This window comes from Platichthys flesus, chromosome 9, assembly GCF_949316205.1.
Source record: "Platichthys flesus chromosome 9, fPlaFle2.1, whole genome shotgun sequence".
In the NCBI taxonomy this organism is placed as follows: Eukaryota; Metazoa; Chordata; class Actinopteri; order Pleuronectiformes; family Pleuronectidae; genus Platichthys; species Platichthys flesus.
Window position 1 is genome coordinate 14,379,325 of NC_084953.1, and position 19,947 is coordinate 14,399,271.

Genomic DNA, 19,947 nt, shown 5'->3' on the forward strand with positions numbered 1-19,947 from the left:
GCTGTCTTTTGCAAATGTTGTAAAATGTGTCTCATAAATTATCGACAAATCTGTTTTTTGCAATCTTAAAATGATATCAACTGTGATTTTGATCCACATTTTAAATTGAGTTGTTTTATATTTAAGTGTTTTCAATATCAACATTTCTGTACTTTGATTAAATTAGTATCCTAACTGTTATCAGTTCCCAGTGAGTGGTTCATATGGCCAGACATTTTATTGTGATATATTTTTCATATCTTTGATATTGATAATTATCCGTATAAAAGTAAAGTTATTTTTTCAGTTAAGTTAAAAGACTGGAAGGTTATGGTTTTAAACTCTATGAGAAGAGAAAGACAAACAGTTGCAAAACACCCTATAAATCTGAGGCAGATAATTTGTTATACCCCCTCGCTGTGTTTGCGCAATGCATAAAAATATATTGATACTTACTGGACTTTTGGTATATTGCTGTTGATGAGAAACATATTGGGATGATTATTGCTATGTTTTTATTGCCCAGCCCAATCAGTGACACAAACAAAGAATAAGACCCAGGTTAATTATGATGTGTGATTCGTTCCAGACACATTACGTCTTTTGTTTTCTTTGAAAAGTTACAATACGTCTCACGATACTGTGGCAAAAATCCCACTGGAGTGTTCAGCCTGAAGGTCAGTGAACTCTGGAGAGGAAAGGAGCAGTGGAGTCACAGGATGTTGTTAGATTATGTACCTGCGTCTGTCTGTAGTTTTCTGAGAAGTGTGACCGGTGTTATTCGTGGTCCGAGCGAAGGCCACGTCTGTTTTTGCTGTTAAAGGTGAGACTGGGACGCTCGGACTCCCCCCGCGGGTTTATGCAAGGAAAGACTGCGCCTTCGCTTTTGTTTGTTTGTCCATAATAAAGCATGTGAAAGAGATTTGTTTAGAGTGTGTGTGCATTAGGTGCCAGTGATCCACAGGATTGTTTGTTTCGAGGGACCGTGTTTATCCAGCGAGCTAATAATAGGCGTCTTTCATTACGGCTGCTTTCCGCGGCAAAGACGAGCAGGAGGAGGAGGAGGAGGGGACGAATTCACTGGCCCTGTCAGCTCCTGCTGCCAAAAACCACAGCGCAGGCTTCCAGAGAAGTTCTCTTTCTAGGAAAACCCAGCTCCTTGAAAAGCCCACCAGGAGGGACATTTTAGGTCAAAAGCAGGGAATGCTGGAGAAATGCATCCAGAATTCTTGATGAAAGTGGCCTGGGGGGTATTGCTTGGCAGTTTTGGGGTATTAAATCACTGTCTTTTGGCTTTTTGCAGTGAGAGGCTCCATTAATAATGACAAATCCTCTTATTTTCACTACTCTTTGCATTAAAACGTACAAATCTCAGCTTTTTACTATTTCTGACACAAGCTATCATGTGGTATCAAAATACAGAAAGTTAAAAGAATCTCAGGTTACAGTAATGTTGCTGCAGGCTCCTCCACTTGAAATGTTGCCTTCTGACCCTCACGGTTCCCTCATTGTATCTACAACAGCAGAGATAGGGGGCACTTTTGTTTTGTGTTTTTCGACCTCTAAGCGTCCTTCACTGCCCCTGGACGTCACCCCGGCGCCCACCGCATAAGAAAAACATGCCATTGAGAGATCCAGATGTCCGTGACTGGTTCCCACAGTCCTCAATGACACAGGGTGAACTCAGATTTCTCTGTAACAGCATTGGCTATACGCAGCAGACGTGGACTTCACAAGCCGAGCCCACCCCCAACCTCCCCCAAAATGGTGGTGGTGCTGCTGACCTCATTGTGTAAGAGGCGTTACATAAGGATATCACAGCCCAGCCGTCCATGTGAATGTGTTCATGCAGCTGTTTGGAATTGTGGGAAATCGCTGTCAGGGACATTTTGTAAACTGAAAGGTAAAGAAGTCCATCAGTGAGAAAATGGCTGTGTAGGCTTTGATGTGAAACTAGAGGAGTACAGCAGGAGGTCTACTGGTGTGTCTGTCTGCAGCCCCCCCCCCAACCCATCCCCCCACCCCCCCAGGACCCAGGGGCCTCACAGGTCAATAACACTGCACTGTTGGTTTAAGGTATTTACAGTAGCTCACTGTCAATTATGAAACCTTACTGTACTACAGAGTATCAAGATGTAGTTTAGGTTAATTTGTAATAAATGTTAACTAAATACATTAGTTTTTAATAAGGTTAACAGCAGCCATTTCTATTGTGTCTCCATTGAGTCTGCATGCTCGTCACATTTGTTTCAATAGGATCAGGAATGTGATCAAATGTGAGACTGTTATTTGAATACACTCATAAATATCAGTCACCTAAATTTGTACAATTGTCTTCATGATGATCCATGAAGCTTCTCAGAAAAATCAGAAAAAACTGTGAAAGAAAAAAACCTTATCCCAAAATGTTAAAAACAATTCCTGGATTCTCCCCCTAATCTGATCCACACCAAGATTTAATTGGTTCTTCCCTGACCAACACCACACGTGGGAATCCATTTGGCAGTTAATGCATGATCCCGCTAACTGACGAACATGCTAGAGGAAAACTAAAACATGTGTTCGAAAACATGTGCAATGGCTTTGTGAGCTGTCAACCTTGCAGTCAAGGTTCTTGACTTTACTGTGATCTAGTCTGCATCTAATCATTTTTCCATTATCGACGCAGACTAGATAGCAGTAAAACAAAATTGCTCCACCATACACAGTGACAGGTCATCAAAGACACAGCCTGATAGCTCTATGTTTATCTTCTGTGTCATTCAGGTAACTGGGGAGGAATATGTTCAAAACACACCAGGCTGCGTAACGGAGGGATGTCCACCCTGAACACAGGACTGGTCACAGTTCAGAACTACGGACAGTTCCTGCCCCCTCGACTCGTCCAGCTGACCCTCGCTCATGAACTCGGCCACAGCCTGGGATCTCCGGTCAGTCGCCGTCCGACAACCTCTTCACCTTCATCTGCCTGATTCACACAGTCCACGTTCAGTCAGTCAAATCAAGCCAAACACTGCAGAGCGCCCAACATAGCAAACCCCTGACATGCACCTAACAGTTTTTATTTTTTAAGAATACACAGAAATAAATGATGATGTGAATAAGAAATGGCCAGGCCTAAGATAAAAAAACAGAAGAGGATGATTTTTTTCTTCAAGAATGAAGTCAAAATGTCAAAAAAAGTCAAAGTTGAGAATAAAGTCAAACTGAATCTTATAAATCTTGAGAATAAACTTGAAATTTCAAGATTAAAGTAGATCGGGCTGCTTCTACAGAGGAATAAGCAAATTTGTAAAAAGGAATTTCTTTCTATAATAAATCAAGACTGTGTGAATATGCACTTCTATAGTTTATAGTATGTATTAGGACTCAGCATAAGGAGTTTAAGAAGAATGCGTCTGTTCAGCAGGAGAAACAACACAAGCTTTGAAGAGGTGGCTCCTTCTGTGCAAACCAAAATAGCTGGTCATGGACACATGCAAGGATATTGATGGATACACCAACACGCAGAGAGCGGGTCAGCCACTGCTCTAATTCCATGAGAAGTTAACTTAGTTATCACCTTTCCTCTTTATTCACAAAAAGTAATTCAACTTTATTTTTGAAATTGTTAGCATTCTCCATACCGAACACAAGGGCAGGTTTAAAGGATTTGATTCCATTTTACTTTATTTATGTTGGAGGGGAACAGGCTGGTGATGCGGTGGCAGGCTGGCAGTCAAACACTAGACATAAATAGTAAAAACCAACAGAAACGAACATATAAATACACAATTCAAGGGGCCAACTCTACATGTGACAGTAAGTGAGCAGACAATCAGGCAAAGAGACCGGATGAAAGGCCGGGTTTATATGTACTGCAGGGTTGATGTAGATGGGAAACAGGTGTGCGGTGAGAAGGAGGAGGAGGAGGAGAAGGAGGAGGAGGAGCTGAAGAGGCTTCACCAGGTAATATTATTCTTGAAATGCGAATAAATCTTCCTCTGATTTAGTTCAACTTAATTGTTGAATTGTTTTTTTACTCCTCCATATGCCCTGAAATAGAACCCACACATTATATTATTTTAGATGTGTGGTTTATATTTGTGGGAATGAGGGAATGTGAGATCATTTCCTGGCACTGCCTCACAGACAGTGAATAATGGAACAACTGTAGGACGACATTGAAACAACCATGGTGATTTCACTTGTAAATGACCACTTTTCCCTCTGTGCCCTGCATTCATTTAACTTGGATGTAATAAAAGATTTTACAAAAACTCCAACAATAACCTGCTGACATGAACTTGAGTAAAGAGGCTCAGATTTGACGTTTCGGGTTCAGCTGCTGTTAAAAGCTACTGAAACAACAGTTTAGGCGGATTATGTATTGAGATTGTTGTGCATTCAGATCAGGACATATCATTAGTAGTGTAATAGTAAACAATATCATGCTGCTTTGTGGATGTTGTAGGTGCTGCAGGCTAGACGAACATTTTAAGGTCACATGGCAGGTGAGCAGTGTGGGGCACAGTGAAAAATCGATTTATTATAAAACTGGTGTTAGTAAGCCCAGCTTCTTCTCAGTCTCCTAACTCATATGTCACATATTATACAGTTAACGCATAGAAACCAACAGTAGACAAACAAAGTCGCTCCTCAGGCTCTGTTTGAAACAGCGAGAACGGAAAACATATTAAAAATCTTTATTTAGTCAGGCATATTATGACTCAGCGCGATTTGGACCTCATAATATGGCAGACACAGTTAAAACAGCACCTGGTACTCTTCGTGTACGAGACAGCAGAAGTAGCAACAATGAAAAAACATATTAGATCTAGAACGGCATCTCCCGCAAGGCCCAACAGTCCCCTTCTGAAATCAAATTTAAATTCCGCAGGTCCAGATTTTGTTTTTTATTTTGATCCATCAATGATTCTCTGAGGAATCAAAGACAATGTTGAAGTGATTAAAATCCTTGATACGCACTCAAATGTAAGTGGTGCTTTCCTGACCCACACCACATCATTCCACCAAGTTTTGCGGTAGTGCGTCAGGGGTAGTTTTTGTGCAATCCCACTAAAAGACAAGCAGATAAAAACCTAACTTCCTTTGAGGAGGTATGAACCTTCAAAATAACATCAATATAAGTATCATAAAAGAGAAAAGAGAAATTGTGGATGATGCAAATATGTTCTCTGATCGAAAACGGTGTCCGTCGCCTCATTTGCACATCAGTGGAGCTCAGTGTAGTATTTCAAATGTTTGCTAACATTTGGCCAGTTTAACTCTGAATCCTTCTCAGGGCCTCACTCAGCGGTAATTCAAACACATGTTAGCTCTACACGAGACCGTGTGGGTTATGTGCTGAATGATAATTCCACATGACGAATGAAGCTTGCCTCACGTAATTCTCACAAACACGGCTGTTGGCTCTGCAGCTGGACATGTGTGTGTCACTGATGTGGATGATCTGAATTCAAACAGATGCATGCACCTGTCTCTGTGTGACACAAACACCTGCAGCCTTTCTCCCACTGCCCAAAGTGACGGTAGGGCCTCCCGTCCTTTGTCACCCTGCTCCCTGTTATTCACACTCACACGGACCACAGGGTGTTGAGAGTCGCTCCTGAGCAGATTCGTTCTGCTGTGTCAGACCCTGCAGGCCACAATAAGTTCTCCTGCTCTAGCCTGGTGTCTGTGCTCCTGTGACAAGCGTGTCTCATTGTTTCCAGGCCGCACTGGTTGGAGGAAGCACATGAAGAGATTATAAGAGCGGGTTTCAACTGAGATATGTGACCGGACAGTGAAAAGGGCGGGCAGCGAAGCAGAATGAATTCTGGGTAAAGAGCTGCTTTAGCCTTTGCCCTACTTTCCCCTTGCAACTGTGGATCTGTGCTATGGCTTTAAAAAGTTTACACTGTCTATCAGTTTGTTTCATAGGAACATTAATAAGACAGATGTTCAACACAGGTCACAATAAGTACAATACAAAACACAAGATTTAAAGAAGATTATAGAAGAAATTTAGGTTACATCAAACCACAGGATAGACAAACACACACACACACACACACAGTCAACACAAGCCACTTTGTGCAGAATACTACTAAAATACTGCTGATACTATATAGGCTGCTAAGAATGTGAATTACCTTTTATTTGAATAAAGCCAATGCTAGCTGACATTGGGCCTGGACAGGTCACCAGTTTAGCGCAGGGCCAAGTCAAGTAACCAATCATTAGTTTAATTTGGTCATTTTAAATAAAGAAGGAAGAGCTCTTTGTCCTGCGATTCAGATTTGAAAGTATACAAAGATACCTGCAATGAACATTGTACCTGAATACAAACATTAACTGTCTGCAATTACATATACCAGGATTCTGAAATAATAAAGGGAGTAAATTCTATATTTGAAAATGATATGTGAAAATTGCAGAATAGTGAGTAAAACAAATAGGTTTTCCCACTGTTTCTGTTAGCGGCTGAGCATTGGGAAAGGAAATTACAAAAACCTTAACCTATCCTATATCTAGAGAAATATCAAGAAAGCCTGAGTGTTCACAGACGCTTTCTGTAATTTTGTCTGTGTTTCAGCACGATGAGGGCACTAACTGCGGGGACCTTGGCTCCAGCGGGGGTAAGGGCAGGTACCTGATGTTCCCTCACGCCACCGACGACGTGCGTGAGAACAACGACAAATTCTCCCACTGTAGCATCAGACACATCAGCAAGATCCTCAAGCTGAAGAAGGACGACTGCTTTGTGGGTGAGGAGGAATAAGATCTGAGGATGTGGTTTTGCATGTGCAGATTTGGTTAAAATATTTACACGGATCATGATTCACTGTAAATCGTTTATCTCGACTTTCAGTGTGTGTGTGTGTGTGTGTGTGTGTGTGTATACATGAATACACCTGCTGTTTGTGTTTATCTGTATGTTTACTCTGGTTTTGGCCAGTCAGTGATCAGCCCATCTGTGGAAACCAGATTGTGGAGGAGGGTGAGGAGTGTGATGTCGGTCACAACCACACGGACCTCTGCTGCTACAGTGCTAAAGAGCAGACGGGAGTCCAGTGTCGCCTTAAGCCCGGTAAAGTCTGCAGGTAACGTGCACGTACATTTATACACAACATGAAAGTGTGTGTGAAGCTCTACCGAAGAAGATCACAATAACTTGCAATATCTGCCTTCAGACCATACACTGTAGATGAAGACGCACGATTTTACAAAAGTGAATCGGTCAATGACTCTGGCTCTAATATGATTTTGTCGCCGCAAGTCTAATTCAGCCTTGTTGCGATGGTTTGTTCTGGCATTGTTTCAGTTTTTTGTGGGATATTGTATCTTCAGGTTGGAAAAGTAAACCTGTCTTTCATGACATTTCTTTACACAGCAGGATATCATTTCCAACCCTTCTTCTCAGCTGTTTTGTCTCTACTTCTTCCTAGTACTGTCTCTGTCGGGTTAATATGTGGTTCTTACGAGTAGCTGTCACCCTGACCGTATGTGTGGGATGGCTTTTCTCTCCTCCATCCATCAGTCCGAGTCAGGGCCTGTGCTGTGCTCAGGACTGTGGTTTTAAGCCGGCCGGTCAGACCTGTGACGAGGAGACGGACTGTCTGAGAGAGAGCGAGTGTTCAGGTCTCTCCCCGCTCTGCCCCGAACCATTAGCCAAGGAGAACCTCACCGTCTGCAGCAATGACACGCGCGTCTGCATGAAAGGGGTGAGGGGGCTGATTTACCATCCGCCATATTCGTAAATAAGTTACAACAGCTCTTCTCTGTAGTTTACTATGAAAAAGTATCCTCAGAAGATTTAAGAACATTATTTGGATCAATCTCTTCTGAACGTATCTGTGTCTGTGGTCGTACCTGCAGGTGTGTGCCGAGTCTGTGTGTGTGAAGCACAGCCTGCAGCAGTGTGACTGTCCTGGAGACTCCATGAGAGAGAAATGCCACATGTGCTGCCAGCAGCCCGGTAACCACAGGGCCCATATGTGCTCCAATACTGAGGAATGTGTTTACACTTTGCGGCCCAACAAATCAGCCTGTGTCAATTTGTACTTGGGTTACACTCGCACATTATCGTTTTCCATTAGATGACATCACAGGCACTGCAAGCCAACCCATCTGCGGCGATGGTAACAAACAAGGAATCTGGTGTTTTGAAATGATTTATGAATGTCACACTTTTGAAGTGTTTATTATTGTTATAAGTTATTAGTAAGTAGTGATTGTTTCTCAGAAAAATTGTAAAACGGTTTGACCATCAACAGGGCGTCAGATGTTCTCAAATTCAACCCTAAAAGACCCTAACTACTTGTTGGCGGTAGATTGCAACATGGTATGCACTTTTGTGTTGTAATTATCTTTTCTCTCTGTCCGTGGCAGATAAGCCAGAGACATGTGCCAGCACCACCTCCTCCGTGCTGTCTCGTCACTTCCAGACAAGATCGCTGCCACTGGTTGATGGCGCTCCGTGCTCTGGAAACCAGGGATACTGCGATAGGCTACACGTGTGTCGCCTGCTGGATGCCGATGGCCCCATCGCAAGACTGAAAAACTCCTTTCTCCATTTTGATGACTTCGATGACATCGGAGAGTGGATGAAGGTGAACATTTACTACGATTCGCCTTGATAACACATTTAGCGGATATGAAGTCATGGTCATGTCGTAGCATCATCCTTGTCAGATGTAGAAAGAGCTTTCTAACCAGTCTTAAGCAATTCAATGCACTTTTAATCAACCATCATAAAACAATCAGTGCCATGAACACAGGAAACAAGAGCAAAGACAGATGTAGTTCTCTGATTTGCTAAACACAATAAACAAAGGCTGAACTAAGTCCTGCAATCAGATGACAAAGGCCAACCTATCGATGATACAGGAAGTGACTAGGTCATGGAGCTGAAGGTGACTAAGTGTAACAACTGACAACTGAAAAGGGGAAACACAAGGTTATAAATATAAAAAGAACAAATTGCCAAATGAGTAAGAGGGCAAAATCACAATAGACACATTAGGACAGTCATTTCAAAATAAAACAGGGAACACAAACTGGCAGTGAGTCTATTAAGAGGCATATGTTAACACCAATATAATACAGTCAGTGGTTTTGCTGGTACAATCTTTCTTAGTGTGGTGTAACCAGTAGCTCATGGTGGCTAATATGAGCTAATGCTTGAAAACGTAGTAACTTCAATTTCTTTGTATAACTCATGTTAATTAGTTTACTGAATGTCAATCTTCTTTACTTAAGCTACAAGTGAACCAGAATTTAACGTCATCCAGTTGTTGACTCATGCACGTCGCTAACGTTCACCTTAAAGGCACAGTGCAGAGTTGTTGACTACTAGTAGTGCTGTAGAGCAACATTTGATTTAGTTTAGTTTAAATCTTGTGCAGGCTACCAACAGCTGCTAGGGATGACTAAAGGATTCCAATCCAAGATGTGTCAATAAATGCTTTCAACAAATATGTTTGCTACAAGGAATACACATTGTGAAAACAAACTTAATGGGATATTTTAATCAATATCACATTACTATTTTTAAAACATCCTCTCAATCAGGTCCTCTTGTATTAACACTACAGGTTTGGACCTCAAGCTACTGCATGACTTAAATGATCTGAACATCAGGTCAGACTAGGGTTTCCACATTTCTATTGTGTGGTTGAAAAATGACCTCCTGTTCTAGGTGAGGAAATCGTCTTTGTAAAGAAGCAGCAGATGTTTGCCAGAGGTCGCATCCTCAGCTAAATGTGGTTGTTAGATTTCCCATCATGTCGTTCAGATGTCTTTAATGGTTCAGCCGAGCTGCCTTTGAGCTTGAGTTTCTCACGACAGCACGGAGAATCAGGAATGTTCACGTGTGTTTAAATGCAAGCATCAGCCATGACTGGAGGCAGAAACCAGCCTTCACTTCAGGAGCCACCGTTTGTATTTCACCGAACCCTTCTCTCTGTTTTGTATAACATGGACATGGAATTTTCTTTATTTCTCCTTTAATTGTATTTTATAGAAATGAGTTGTAAAATGAGCTCAAACTGAACTTGTTACCAATTGAATCAAGCACTGCTGCACACTAATAACAGAACAGTATGAAAAGAAAAGCAATAGTGTTAAATACATTTTAAAGAAAAAACTGCATGAAATAATTCAATATTTAGTCTTATAATCCTACACTGTGAAGGTTGTTATCATTACAATATTCCTCTGTGAAAACAGATGTTTTGAGCTGAGGTGATGAACTAAAGGTCATTGGTTGCATTTCTTATTAATTCCAGCTGCAGGTTTAGTAAGTTGGAGACATACTGACACTAATGCAATGGGATTAAAAACTGGATACTTTTGTAAATAATTTGACTGATGTGTTGCTGTGAAATATAGTCATCAGTAATCCGACTGTGTTAGATCTCCTTAGGTCCAGACCATATTGAAAAGACAATATCATGTGTGTGTCTCTGCAGGCTCATTGGTGGGCCATCCTGCTGGCTATCCTGACTCTGTCCGGAGTGATGGGCTGCACCGTCTGCCTCTGCGGCCGCCCCCTCGACACCAGCGACCCGGAGTAACCTCTGACTGTTGATCTCTCTCACCTCTGGGGAGACGACTATTCTCAGGATGACGCACAAAGTCACTTAGTTTCGTTCATAAGGGATTTTAAATGGTCAAGGCCACATTGAGCAGATTCCTTTTTTCAACTTTGTTCCATATCTGCAAGAGTGAGCGCCGTGCGAGTGACTTGTGAACGCCCCTCGCTCTGTTTGGTTAACTCTTTTTCAACTTCATTATGCATCAGACAGTTCGTTTCCTTGTGTGACTTTGTCCCCATTTAAACATTCTACCGTGCCATCCATGTGTTGTGGAAAACGTTACTGTAGCTGTGGAACAGTCGGGCATTAGAGGGAAAACATACCCCACCAGTTCACCTACAGTCATTTAAAGCCAAGTGTCCTGACAACGACTTGTGGAACTCGTTTTAGCTTGCTATGTCCTTGCGGCTTTGTGTGAACTTGACTGCTAATTTCAGCCTCGATAAACATCCAGCTGTCTGTCGCAGATATTTTTAATGCGGTCACAGGACGATAAGATTACAAGTTGGTGGCTCTCTACTGTACTGACATTTACATTGTGTGTTTGAATATGGAAAATGCCCTGATGAGGTAATAAAGCAACACTGTGTTTATCATCTTAATGAGTAACAGTGATGGTACCACAAGCAAGGAGGAGCGGAATACTGGCAGGATCAGGTTCTGAATGATGGACAAACAGGTAAGTACAGACAAGTAGTCTGTAGCAGGCACATAGGTCACATTGAGACAAACTGTTGGTTGGACAAGGCACTGACAGAAATGCCTGGTTTAAGTGCTGGCTGATATGATGTCTAGCAGGGTTGGCAGACAATCAAGTCAATTAAAGGTTCAGTGTGCAAGATTTGGGTGAAAGGGATATATTGGCAGACTTTGATTATAAAACAATCCCAGTGTCGTGTTCCGAAGTGTGTAATCATCTAAATTGTGCAAAAAGTTTACCCTAGAATGGACCCTTTGTTTGTGAATACATTATACTTACATCGGGAGCAGGTCCTCTTAATGGAGAGCGCCATGTTTTTAAACAGGGGCCCAAACTGGACAAACTAAACCCCTCTTGAGTTCTTATGACAACTGCAGGCTACCACAGTTTCTCCATCATGTTTGGAAGGAGAGGGTGAGGTGAGGTGGTATTCAGCTGCAACATGCAACTTCACCACTAGATGTCACTAAATTCTAAACAGCAGGATGCTAGCTGACTGAGGCCTGGTGCAGACAAGGTCAATTGGTATTTTTCTGTTGATTATAGTCGCAGCTACATAAGTACGCAACATCCGGTTGGTGACGCTTCCCGTTCAGCTCACTCTCATTGGCTAATGTGGAATTATGCTCAGAATTGGCAAACATGTTTTACGAAGATATATCAAATATGTTTCCGGTTTTCGATATTTCAGATCGGGAAGGCCACGACACAACCTGTGCCATTAAATTGATTTCCTTAACCCCCACACGTCATGATTATTTGGGCAGATAATCTGTTCCGACTGTTGTCAGGACTGATTGTCGGTATGGGCAAGTCGGGTCAAAAATCGGTTATGCTCTAGTGGGCTAGAGCCCTAAAGTGCAAGTTAGAGGCTAGCAGGCCTGGTGCCCACCAATTTAGGTGAAGGTTAGAGGCTAGCAAACCAGACGCTAGCGTAATGAGAGACTGGCGGAGCATTAAGGCTACGAAGGAAGTCCTGAGTCCCCGAACAGATTCCTTAGCAAAGGCTCAGAGGACTTTCCTCCGGATGACATAGAGCAGCATCTTTGTACCCTCTGCTATGAACCTCCTCTTCCTCTTCAAGTCATATAACAATTGTTTTGATAAAGCCACTGCTCGCTCCATGGCTGACAGTCCAAAGGCAGGTTCAGGAACCTTTGATTGATTGAATAATGACAGTCACGCTTACAGTCAGACAGATGGACATAGAGTAACAGACAAAAGTTTATAATTTCACTGTTATTGTAGTAGTATTTTTAATAAGGTAAAAAAATGTGAACATAAATGATTTAACTGTTATAGCTACAAGCCAAATTGTGAGATGACTCTAATGCTGTCTTTGGATTTTACTAGAAAATTGACTACCCTGATTCATTCTATCTCTTCGTCACCTTGACACAGTCAACAGGCATGTGGTGTCACACCTGCAACTACACGAAGGAGACTCAAATCTATGAATTTTAACAGTTCCTACAAACTTTATATCAAAAACAGATGTGTATCACAGTTTAAATTGTCAAAATGTTTTGCATCGGACACATTTGACTTCGATAATACGTTGAAAAGTCATAACAATGGAGTCTTTACGGATTAAATTTAGGATGAATCAAAGCTTGTCATCATTTCACTGTTGTAGCATTAAAATAAAATGTCAGAACGACCTCTCAGGTGGCAGATTTGGTTTATTAAAGACTTTATATAGCACAGCGAATATTTACATTTGGTACAAAAGATTGTAGAAATATATACTTTACAGAATAACTTCCTCCAAAGGTGAAAACATATAACTAACAGTGTTCCATACTACAAAACCAAACCACCATTATCATTATTATTATGGTATTTACACTAAATTTACTGTACAACGTCGTCCAATGTTTTCAGTGCAAAAGTGAAATATCTCCTCTTTTTAAAAGTAGTTGGAAATGAAATCACAATGTTTACAGTACCGATCTCTAAAAAACTGAGGTTTAAATATTTCTTATAGGAAATTTACTAGTTAATATTGGAGAAATCTTTAGCACAGAAGGAACTAAGGCAGCAAAACAAAGTCACAACACTGAAGCCTCTTTTATAGAGTGTGCTACATTGCAGTTCAGAGGACCCCCTTATAGTGCAGTATAATATTTAAAAAGAGGTGGAACAATAATCCCCCCATTACCATGTTTGTACCTTTTATTTGCAGTTTGAACTGACTGCATAAAAGTGGCTTGTGATTAACCACAGCCTCTACGTCACACCACATACCTCAAAAAGTTTAGACACAATCATAGAAAAATGTCAGACAAAGTGTCAGGCAATTCCTTGAGGTAACAGCTTTCGAGTAACGTCTTCCTGCAGAGTTGCTGCAGTAAAAGAAAAGGGTGTTTGAGGATGTTGGGGATTGTACGTTTGTACAATAAAAACAGCAAGAAAGCTCCAAGTTGAGAGACAAGTGTTCTTTTAGCGACTGTTTCCAGTAAGGCACACTGATCCAGGTCCCACAGTCACGATTTGTGCTGAGAGCCACAGTGGTGAATGCTCTGTTGGATAATCCATTGGGTAATAAATTGTAACCTATTGCATAAAACACCTAAAGAAATTCACATTTCACATTATTTTCCTCTCCTCTTAAGAGGTGACAGACGTCTGGGGACATTATTGTTCACAGTGCTTGATATTGACTTAAAATGTAACTAGAGGTATTTTACACAATAGGACATTTATACCGCCAGAACGATTATGGTATGTTCAGTCATCAGGACTCAGTCACTATAATCTGACTGAATAATCCATATCTATCGAAAACATTTACTTTTTGTACAACAAACAAAGTACAACAATGATGTTAGAGAATATTACACGGTAATTTACATACACGTCGTTTTAAATAACCTCTTATTATTTATATATATATATTTTTTTTTAAGTGCTAAAAAAAAGAACCAGAGAGTTTTCAACAGTTGGATCTTTTCTTCAAGGTCAGTGGTTCTCCAGAGTTACTCTACAGACGGAGACAAAGTTTAAAGTTTAACAAAAGTTATTTATCTGTCATTAATAGTAATGGTCATAATGTAGAGTAAACACAGAGTCTAACTCACCTTTTGGGGATTGTCCTCCACGAATCCTTACATTTAACAAATGTGACCTCCTGTGTTAAGCTCTGAGCTTCAGGGTCTTTTACACAGAACACTATCCTGAGGAAGAAATTCATGAATCAGTTATATTTATATATAAAATAAATAAATGGAGTTCCTAACAGGTCTTTTTTCCTTTTTTAATCCACCTACTTTTGCTGGGTCTCTCCAGTTCGAATACGGATCTTATGAACCGCCATGTTCGCGCTGTCAGAGTCGCCGGACCACCAAGAGGAAACCATCTTCAACATGCTGGAGGCCGACCAGCCGTTTGTCTCTTCCCATTTGAACTTCAGCATCAACAGGTCCCCGATGTCCTTCTCGGTCACCAGCAGGAATGAATGTGTCTTATTTGTCGCTAATTTCTCTTTTCTGCCACAAACAAACAGAGACAAATGTTACAACAAGCTCTTGATGGTGTTTTATTGGTCTTAGCTCCATAAACTATAATATCAACAGTGGCTGTGTAACAGTTAATGGTTGGTTCTATAATGGTTCTTCAGCTACTGTGCAACTGTTACAAAATAGCACATAACTCGTAAGACACAAGTCCCTGTTGTGTAACTCTGTTTTATAAAAGGTTTATAAACTCACAGTTTAAGCTCAAGGTTCTCAGCGTCTCCTTTGGCTCCATACAGCGAGACAGTGAGCGAAGGCTCCATCTCTGAGCGGTTCACCTTACTGGAGAAGTGGATCTTCAGCTGGTAGTGGTAAACTGCAGAGCGAGAGAACATGTGGGAAACTGTAAACATGCATGTAGACTACTGAAGCTGTAAGATGTTCCAAATCCCTCAGTTTAGCAAAAGTAAGTTGCAACGGATCCGCAGCAGCTGCATTCAGGATTTGAAATTCCACTAAGCATAGAAACTCTTCACATTATTTTAAAAATGTCTATTATTTCAATACAATTTTTTTCCCTCTGTCAATAAGGTTATGTTTTTACCCTTGGTTGTTTGTCTGGTGGTTTGTTCAAATTTCAGATGGATTATGCAAAAACTGCTGAGCGAATTTCCATGCATCCATCTATAATTATCTCTAATACTGCGACATTGTTATCGACATTTTCGACCAATTCTCACTGAATAATCAATGTATCTTGATGAAACATTTGTATACTGATGTATATGATTGTATGAAATTGGGTTAAGATAGTGTGTATCAATTCTATTGCATCAGAGCGACGCGACTACACTGTCCTGTTTCGTTGAGTGCTTCAAATGCAGCCAACAAGTGACGAACCCTTTTTTTAAAGCGGTAATGGCAACGGTAAGCGACGAGGCATCAGACGCTGTAGTATCATACTTCAACTCAACGAACCAGCTGACTGTACACATGTTAAAACACCAAGGGGCATTGAAACGTTCTCATCATGTCCAACTGCAGCTCTGTTGCAAGCCGACAGCAATAGGGGCAGGACAAGATGGTGAAGGCGATGTTGGAAATCCTCAGTATACCGGACCATCTCATTTTGATTTAACCTTTATGGTCAACATCAGTCAGGAAGAATGAATTTGAAATTAGCTGAAGTGTTTCTAGATTTGGCTGCTGGACCTTGTTTTTGCAATACAGTACAATCAGATGACTTGACTGGAGCAAGTGAGGAAACAGTGCAGTCGTTTGTGTGTGACAGCAATGATGAGTTGACACAACACATTTCTACTGCTGAAGTCCACTGACCTCTGAAAGGCATGGACGCCCGTGTGTTGGTGTACATGTGAACGCTGCGCGCCTTGCGGACCTTGCTGATGTCGTAGCCCAGCGTGTTGCAGCGGTTTTTGCGGCAGCTGAGACACATGCCGCGGTTGAACATGTCGCTGCTGCCGCATCTATAGGCCTTGGCGGCGTCCTCCTTGTTCAGCAGGGAGTCGATGAACAGGTGGACCGAGCGCTCGTGTTCACACTTGACTGCATCCGTGATCGCTGAGGGGGGAAGAACGATGGAGATTTTAGAACGTGTGCTTCTTAAAGAACACAGCAGACACATAAGCGTTCTCACTGCCCTTGACTGATCAATCTGAAGTTATCCTCACCGAGCATCCCAAAGTTGGCAATCTTCTCGAGGGCGCCCCTGAGGTTGCAGCCCGGCTGGAAGCTGCCACCGTTGGGGTAAATGTCCACGTGGCCGACCGGCTGCTCGATGCCAATGCTGAGACCCAGGGAGCCCCGTGTGAAGGTGTGGAGGACGTCCACGAAGTAAGCATCATCTGGGGACAGGCGCCTGTGGGCGTGCTCCCCCTCAAAGTCAGGACCAGCCGGGTCCAGACCTGCAGACATAGAATTAACCAATCATCCGTCAGTTCACCTTATTCACTTATCATCATTGACCAAATCACACGTCACATGTAAGGTGTTGGGGTCTTCTGTAAATTTTACCAGTTATTCTTCCGACTTTATTGGTTGCATGGCTGCCAGCAAATCCCGCAACATGGGCTCCGAGGCTGTAGCCAATCAGGTGGATGTTCTCAAGAGGCATGTTGGTGGTTTTCTAAAACAATAAGGGAAATGTCCCCTTTATTTTTCACAGTTTTCACAGTTACACATTTTAAGCAGTCACTAATACATGTCATCTTGTGTCAGAGAGAGTGTTTAAAAAAAATGGATAAGGATGTGAACGCCTGCTCCCACTGACCTCGATCCAGTCGATGAAGCGAGCGATCTCCTGCCCCACTGCTCTGGTCTTCTGAGCTGCGACCAGATAGTGGTTCTGTGCCGAGCTGAGCCAGTCCACTACGATGACGTTGGCCGTCTGTTCTCGCTCATACAGCGCTAACACCAACTTCTCCACCCAGCCTTCAAACATACCACTCAACTGTTGAAATGACACATAAAAACACTGACTTTACAATGTGTTATCACACTGCAGCAAGGACATTGATGCTGATAACAATAAGATTGTTGAAGGTCCAGGTATTTAGCTTCTTTGATGTGTAGTGTCAAATCAAAGCCAACTCCTCTAGTATTAACTACAACATGTTGTTGCATGACAAGAAACTTAGACATTGTGGGACCAGAATTTTGTGAAATAATGAAACACTAAACCCGTCGTCACAGGTGTTTTGGAACCAAGCCCTCTGGGGTTTTAAGACCAGGGCAGGTCACAACAGGCTAAAGCATCTCCACTCACCGTCCATCCGTGGATTACTAGAAAGGTTTTGGCGGTGCTGTTGAAGGTGCAGGCTGCCAGGGACTCAGGCTTTCCAGGAACAATGTAGCACAGGTCATCGTCGGGATGGGATGCTTTGCGGAGGGAGAATTTGGCCACAGACTGATTGCTGTCATCTTTGTGGTTGAAGAGGTCATTCAGAGGCTCGAGGAAGTTACCTGAAAGACAATAAGGTTATGTTTTATGTTTGTTATTTTAAACCATTTATGAAGAGACAGAAGACACTGGAGCTTCCTGTGTGGAGCCAATGCTTTGGTCAGATGTGTGAATCGGATCTAACGTTCTGGGTGTTTGGAGATGCCTGACTAGCCGACTGAGTGACTGTTTCCAATAAGCTCCAGCCCCTCGGGGCCCCTCAGTAAATGAGCTTCTACCTTAGACCAGATCAGTTCTCAGGGGTTACAGGGGTTCACTTGGTCAGACCGAGCTCCATAGAAACCACCTTCTCCCAGCTTTGTTCCTGCCACCTCACCGACTATAATCTGCCCAAGTTTCAGTGGTCCTCACAGAGTCAGCTGACTCAATTCAACTGCTGTGCTGGATTACAGAGTGGGGGTGGATGTAGGAACCACAGAGACATTTACAGGGATTGGAGATGTTTAAGGATCATGTTGTAAACATAAAAGAGGATGTTTCCACTTCATGTTAATCGTTTGACAATTAAGTTGCCTGGACTTTTTTAGCACATGGATATTCTTATTGTATTTTTCATTCAGACATCTAACAGCCAGAGGAAAGTTGGGTGTGTGCCAAGACGCACAAAGACCGGTTAAGTCATAGACACGTGATGTATAGTACGTCTCATAAACCGTTTAACTTTTTCTCAGTTTCACTCACACACACACACTCACACGTGCGCGCACGCTTTTATTAAACCCTCCAGTCCTATTTTAAACTCTGCCATTGTGCGTAAAATAGGATGAGGTTGAACTGGCAACTCACCAAAAATAGAGTCGGCGAGCTCCTCTTCCAGGGACGTCACATTGTGCACAGCTGCGATCAACACCAGAAAGTCCCAGAACCCGACTCGCCACGCTTTCATTTCTCTCACAACCTTTTCCTATTCGAGAAAATACCGTTAACAATGAATGGAATCGAGTTGACGCGGCGGAAGAAGAGCCTGTGAAGTATTTCTCCTGAGATGTGGTCCTGTGCGTCCTGTTGCGCTTAGAGCGCTGATATCTGAGCCACCTTGAACATGCCGCGTCTTAAATAGTACCTCTGAGCTGCCATTGGCTGACGGGCCCCGGGCGGGGAATGGAAAAATATGGGTAAAGTCAATCATTACAGTTTTATTAGAAGAGCTAACAACACTGGTTGCTAGTGTTGGTTATCATTAAAAACCAGTATGTTGCATTAGTAATGCACCATTTCACTTTACTATAGGCCAATATTTTTGTACCAGTTCCTACATAAGAAATAGATTCCTGCTTAAACTGATCATTCATTGCCTATCTTCTGAATTCATTGATTAAAAATTACATTATTTATTGATTGTTGTACAAAATGATAATGACATTCCACTTTTAAATTTGGCTAAATCTAATGTAAAACTATAAAAGTATGTTCAGGAGTTGTATGATGTGTACATGGGACGTGGATGTACACATGCAACTGCTGAACATATAGCGACCCAGGAAACTGAGAATCTTCCTGTAAAGGTATGATCAATAATAATTATGAATCTGCAGAAAACACAACTATTGTCATTGCTGTGCATGTTCTCCACAGATAAGGGATAATGAAACTTTATTTGTAGAGCGAGTTTCATGCGAAAAGATACTTCACCTCATTTAAAATATAATAAAGACTTATTTTTAATACATACTGAGTTCATTTTAGATAGGACAAGATACAGTAACATGTCAGGACAAACTCAATATTGAGAAGATGAGATTGATTGATTGATATTGAGAAGATGAATTTCAGAATTCCTTTTCCTTTATTAAACCAGCCTAGATAAAGAACACGGTATTTAGACGATAACCACAGATGAACTTTGAGACCCATACTGTAAACTGTTGTCAGTGTCTACAGTTTGTTGCATCGACGCTGCAGGTTGTGTGTGTTTTATGAAACAGGAGCTGCTTTAGTCTAACTCATATTGTACAGTATGTGTCAGCGGTCACCTACATGGCAGACTCTCTCCCTGACATTCTAGGACACAGACGGCCTGGCTGGATCTTCTGGGGCCCCTCACTGATCTCCTGTTGTCATGGCATCAGAGGCAGAAACAAATCTGCTTTGTGTAAGCCAGACGTCTTCTTAAGATGCTCTGAGCTCGCAACTGAGAGGTTCTTTCAAAATATAAGTGATGGTTTTTGTATTCTTATGTGTTTTCTTCTTTTTCACGATCATTGCATCAAACAATAAAACAGTCAAGTTGAAAGTCCTTGGCTGACCTGCAAT

The 19,947-nt window shown here is 41.9% G+C and overlaps 2 protein-coding genes across 5 annotated transcripts in view; one reads left to right on the forward strand and one right to left on the reverse strand.

The window, feature by feature from the left end:
- si:ch1073-396h14.1 (disintegrin and metalloproteinase domain-containing protein 10) overlaps window positions 1–11,161 on the forward strand; it is a 29,170-nt gene extending 18,009 nt beyond the window's left edge. For all 4 annotated transcript variants that reach the window (XM_062396021.1, XM_062396024.1, XM_062396022.1 and 1 more), the window contains 7 exons: window positions 2,746–2,909; window positions 6,557–6,728; window positions 6,920–7,064; window positions 7,502–7,685; window positions 7,840–7,939; window positions 8,353–8,573; window positions 10,434–11,161. In XM_062396021.1, coding sequence (XP_062252005.1) covers window positions 2,746–2,909; window positions 6,557–6,728; window positions 6,920–7,064; window positions 7,502–7,685; window positions 7,840–7,939; window positions 8,353–8,573; window positions 10,434–10,538 — 1,091 coding nt within the window. In that variant the 3' untranslated portion in view covers window positions 10,539–11,161. The remainder of the gene's footprint in view (window positions 1–2,745; window positions 2,910–6,556; window positions 6,729–6,919; window positions 7,065–7,501; window positions 7,686–7,839; window positions 7,940–8,352; window positions 8,574–10,433) is intronic.
- Window positions 11,162–12,923: 1,762 nt separating this feature from the next.
- Window positions 12,924–18,728, reverse strand: LOC133961077 (lipoprotein lipase). Its single transcript, XM_062396026.1, has 10 exons — window positions 18,481–18,728; window positions 17,500–17,696; window positions 17,005–17,184; window positions 16,749–16,860; window positions 16,406–16,639; window positions 16,053–16,295; window positions 14,970–15,090; window positions 14,529–14,747; window positions 14,340–14,435; window positions 12,924–14,242 (listed from the first exon to the last, which is right to left on the reverse strand). The coding sequence occupies exons 1-10, from the start codon at window positions 18,578–18,580 to the stop codon at window positions 14,221–14,223; spliced, it is 1,524 nt and encodes a 507-aa protein (XP_062252010.1). The 5' UTR covers window positions 18,581–18,728; the 3' UTR covers window positions 12,924–14,220.
- Window positions 18,729–19,947: the final 1,219 nt, after the last annotated feature.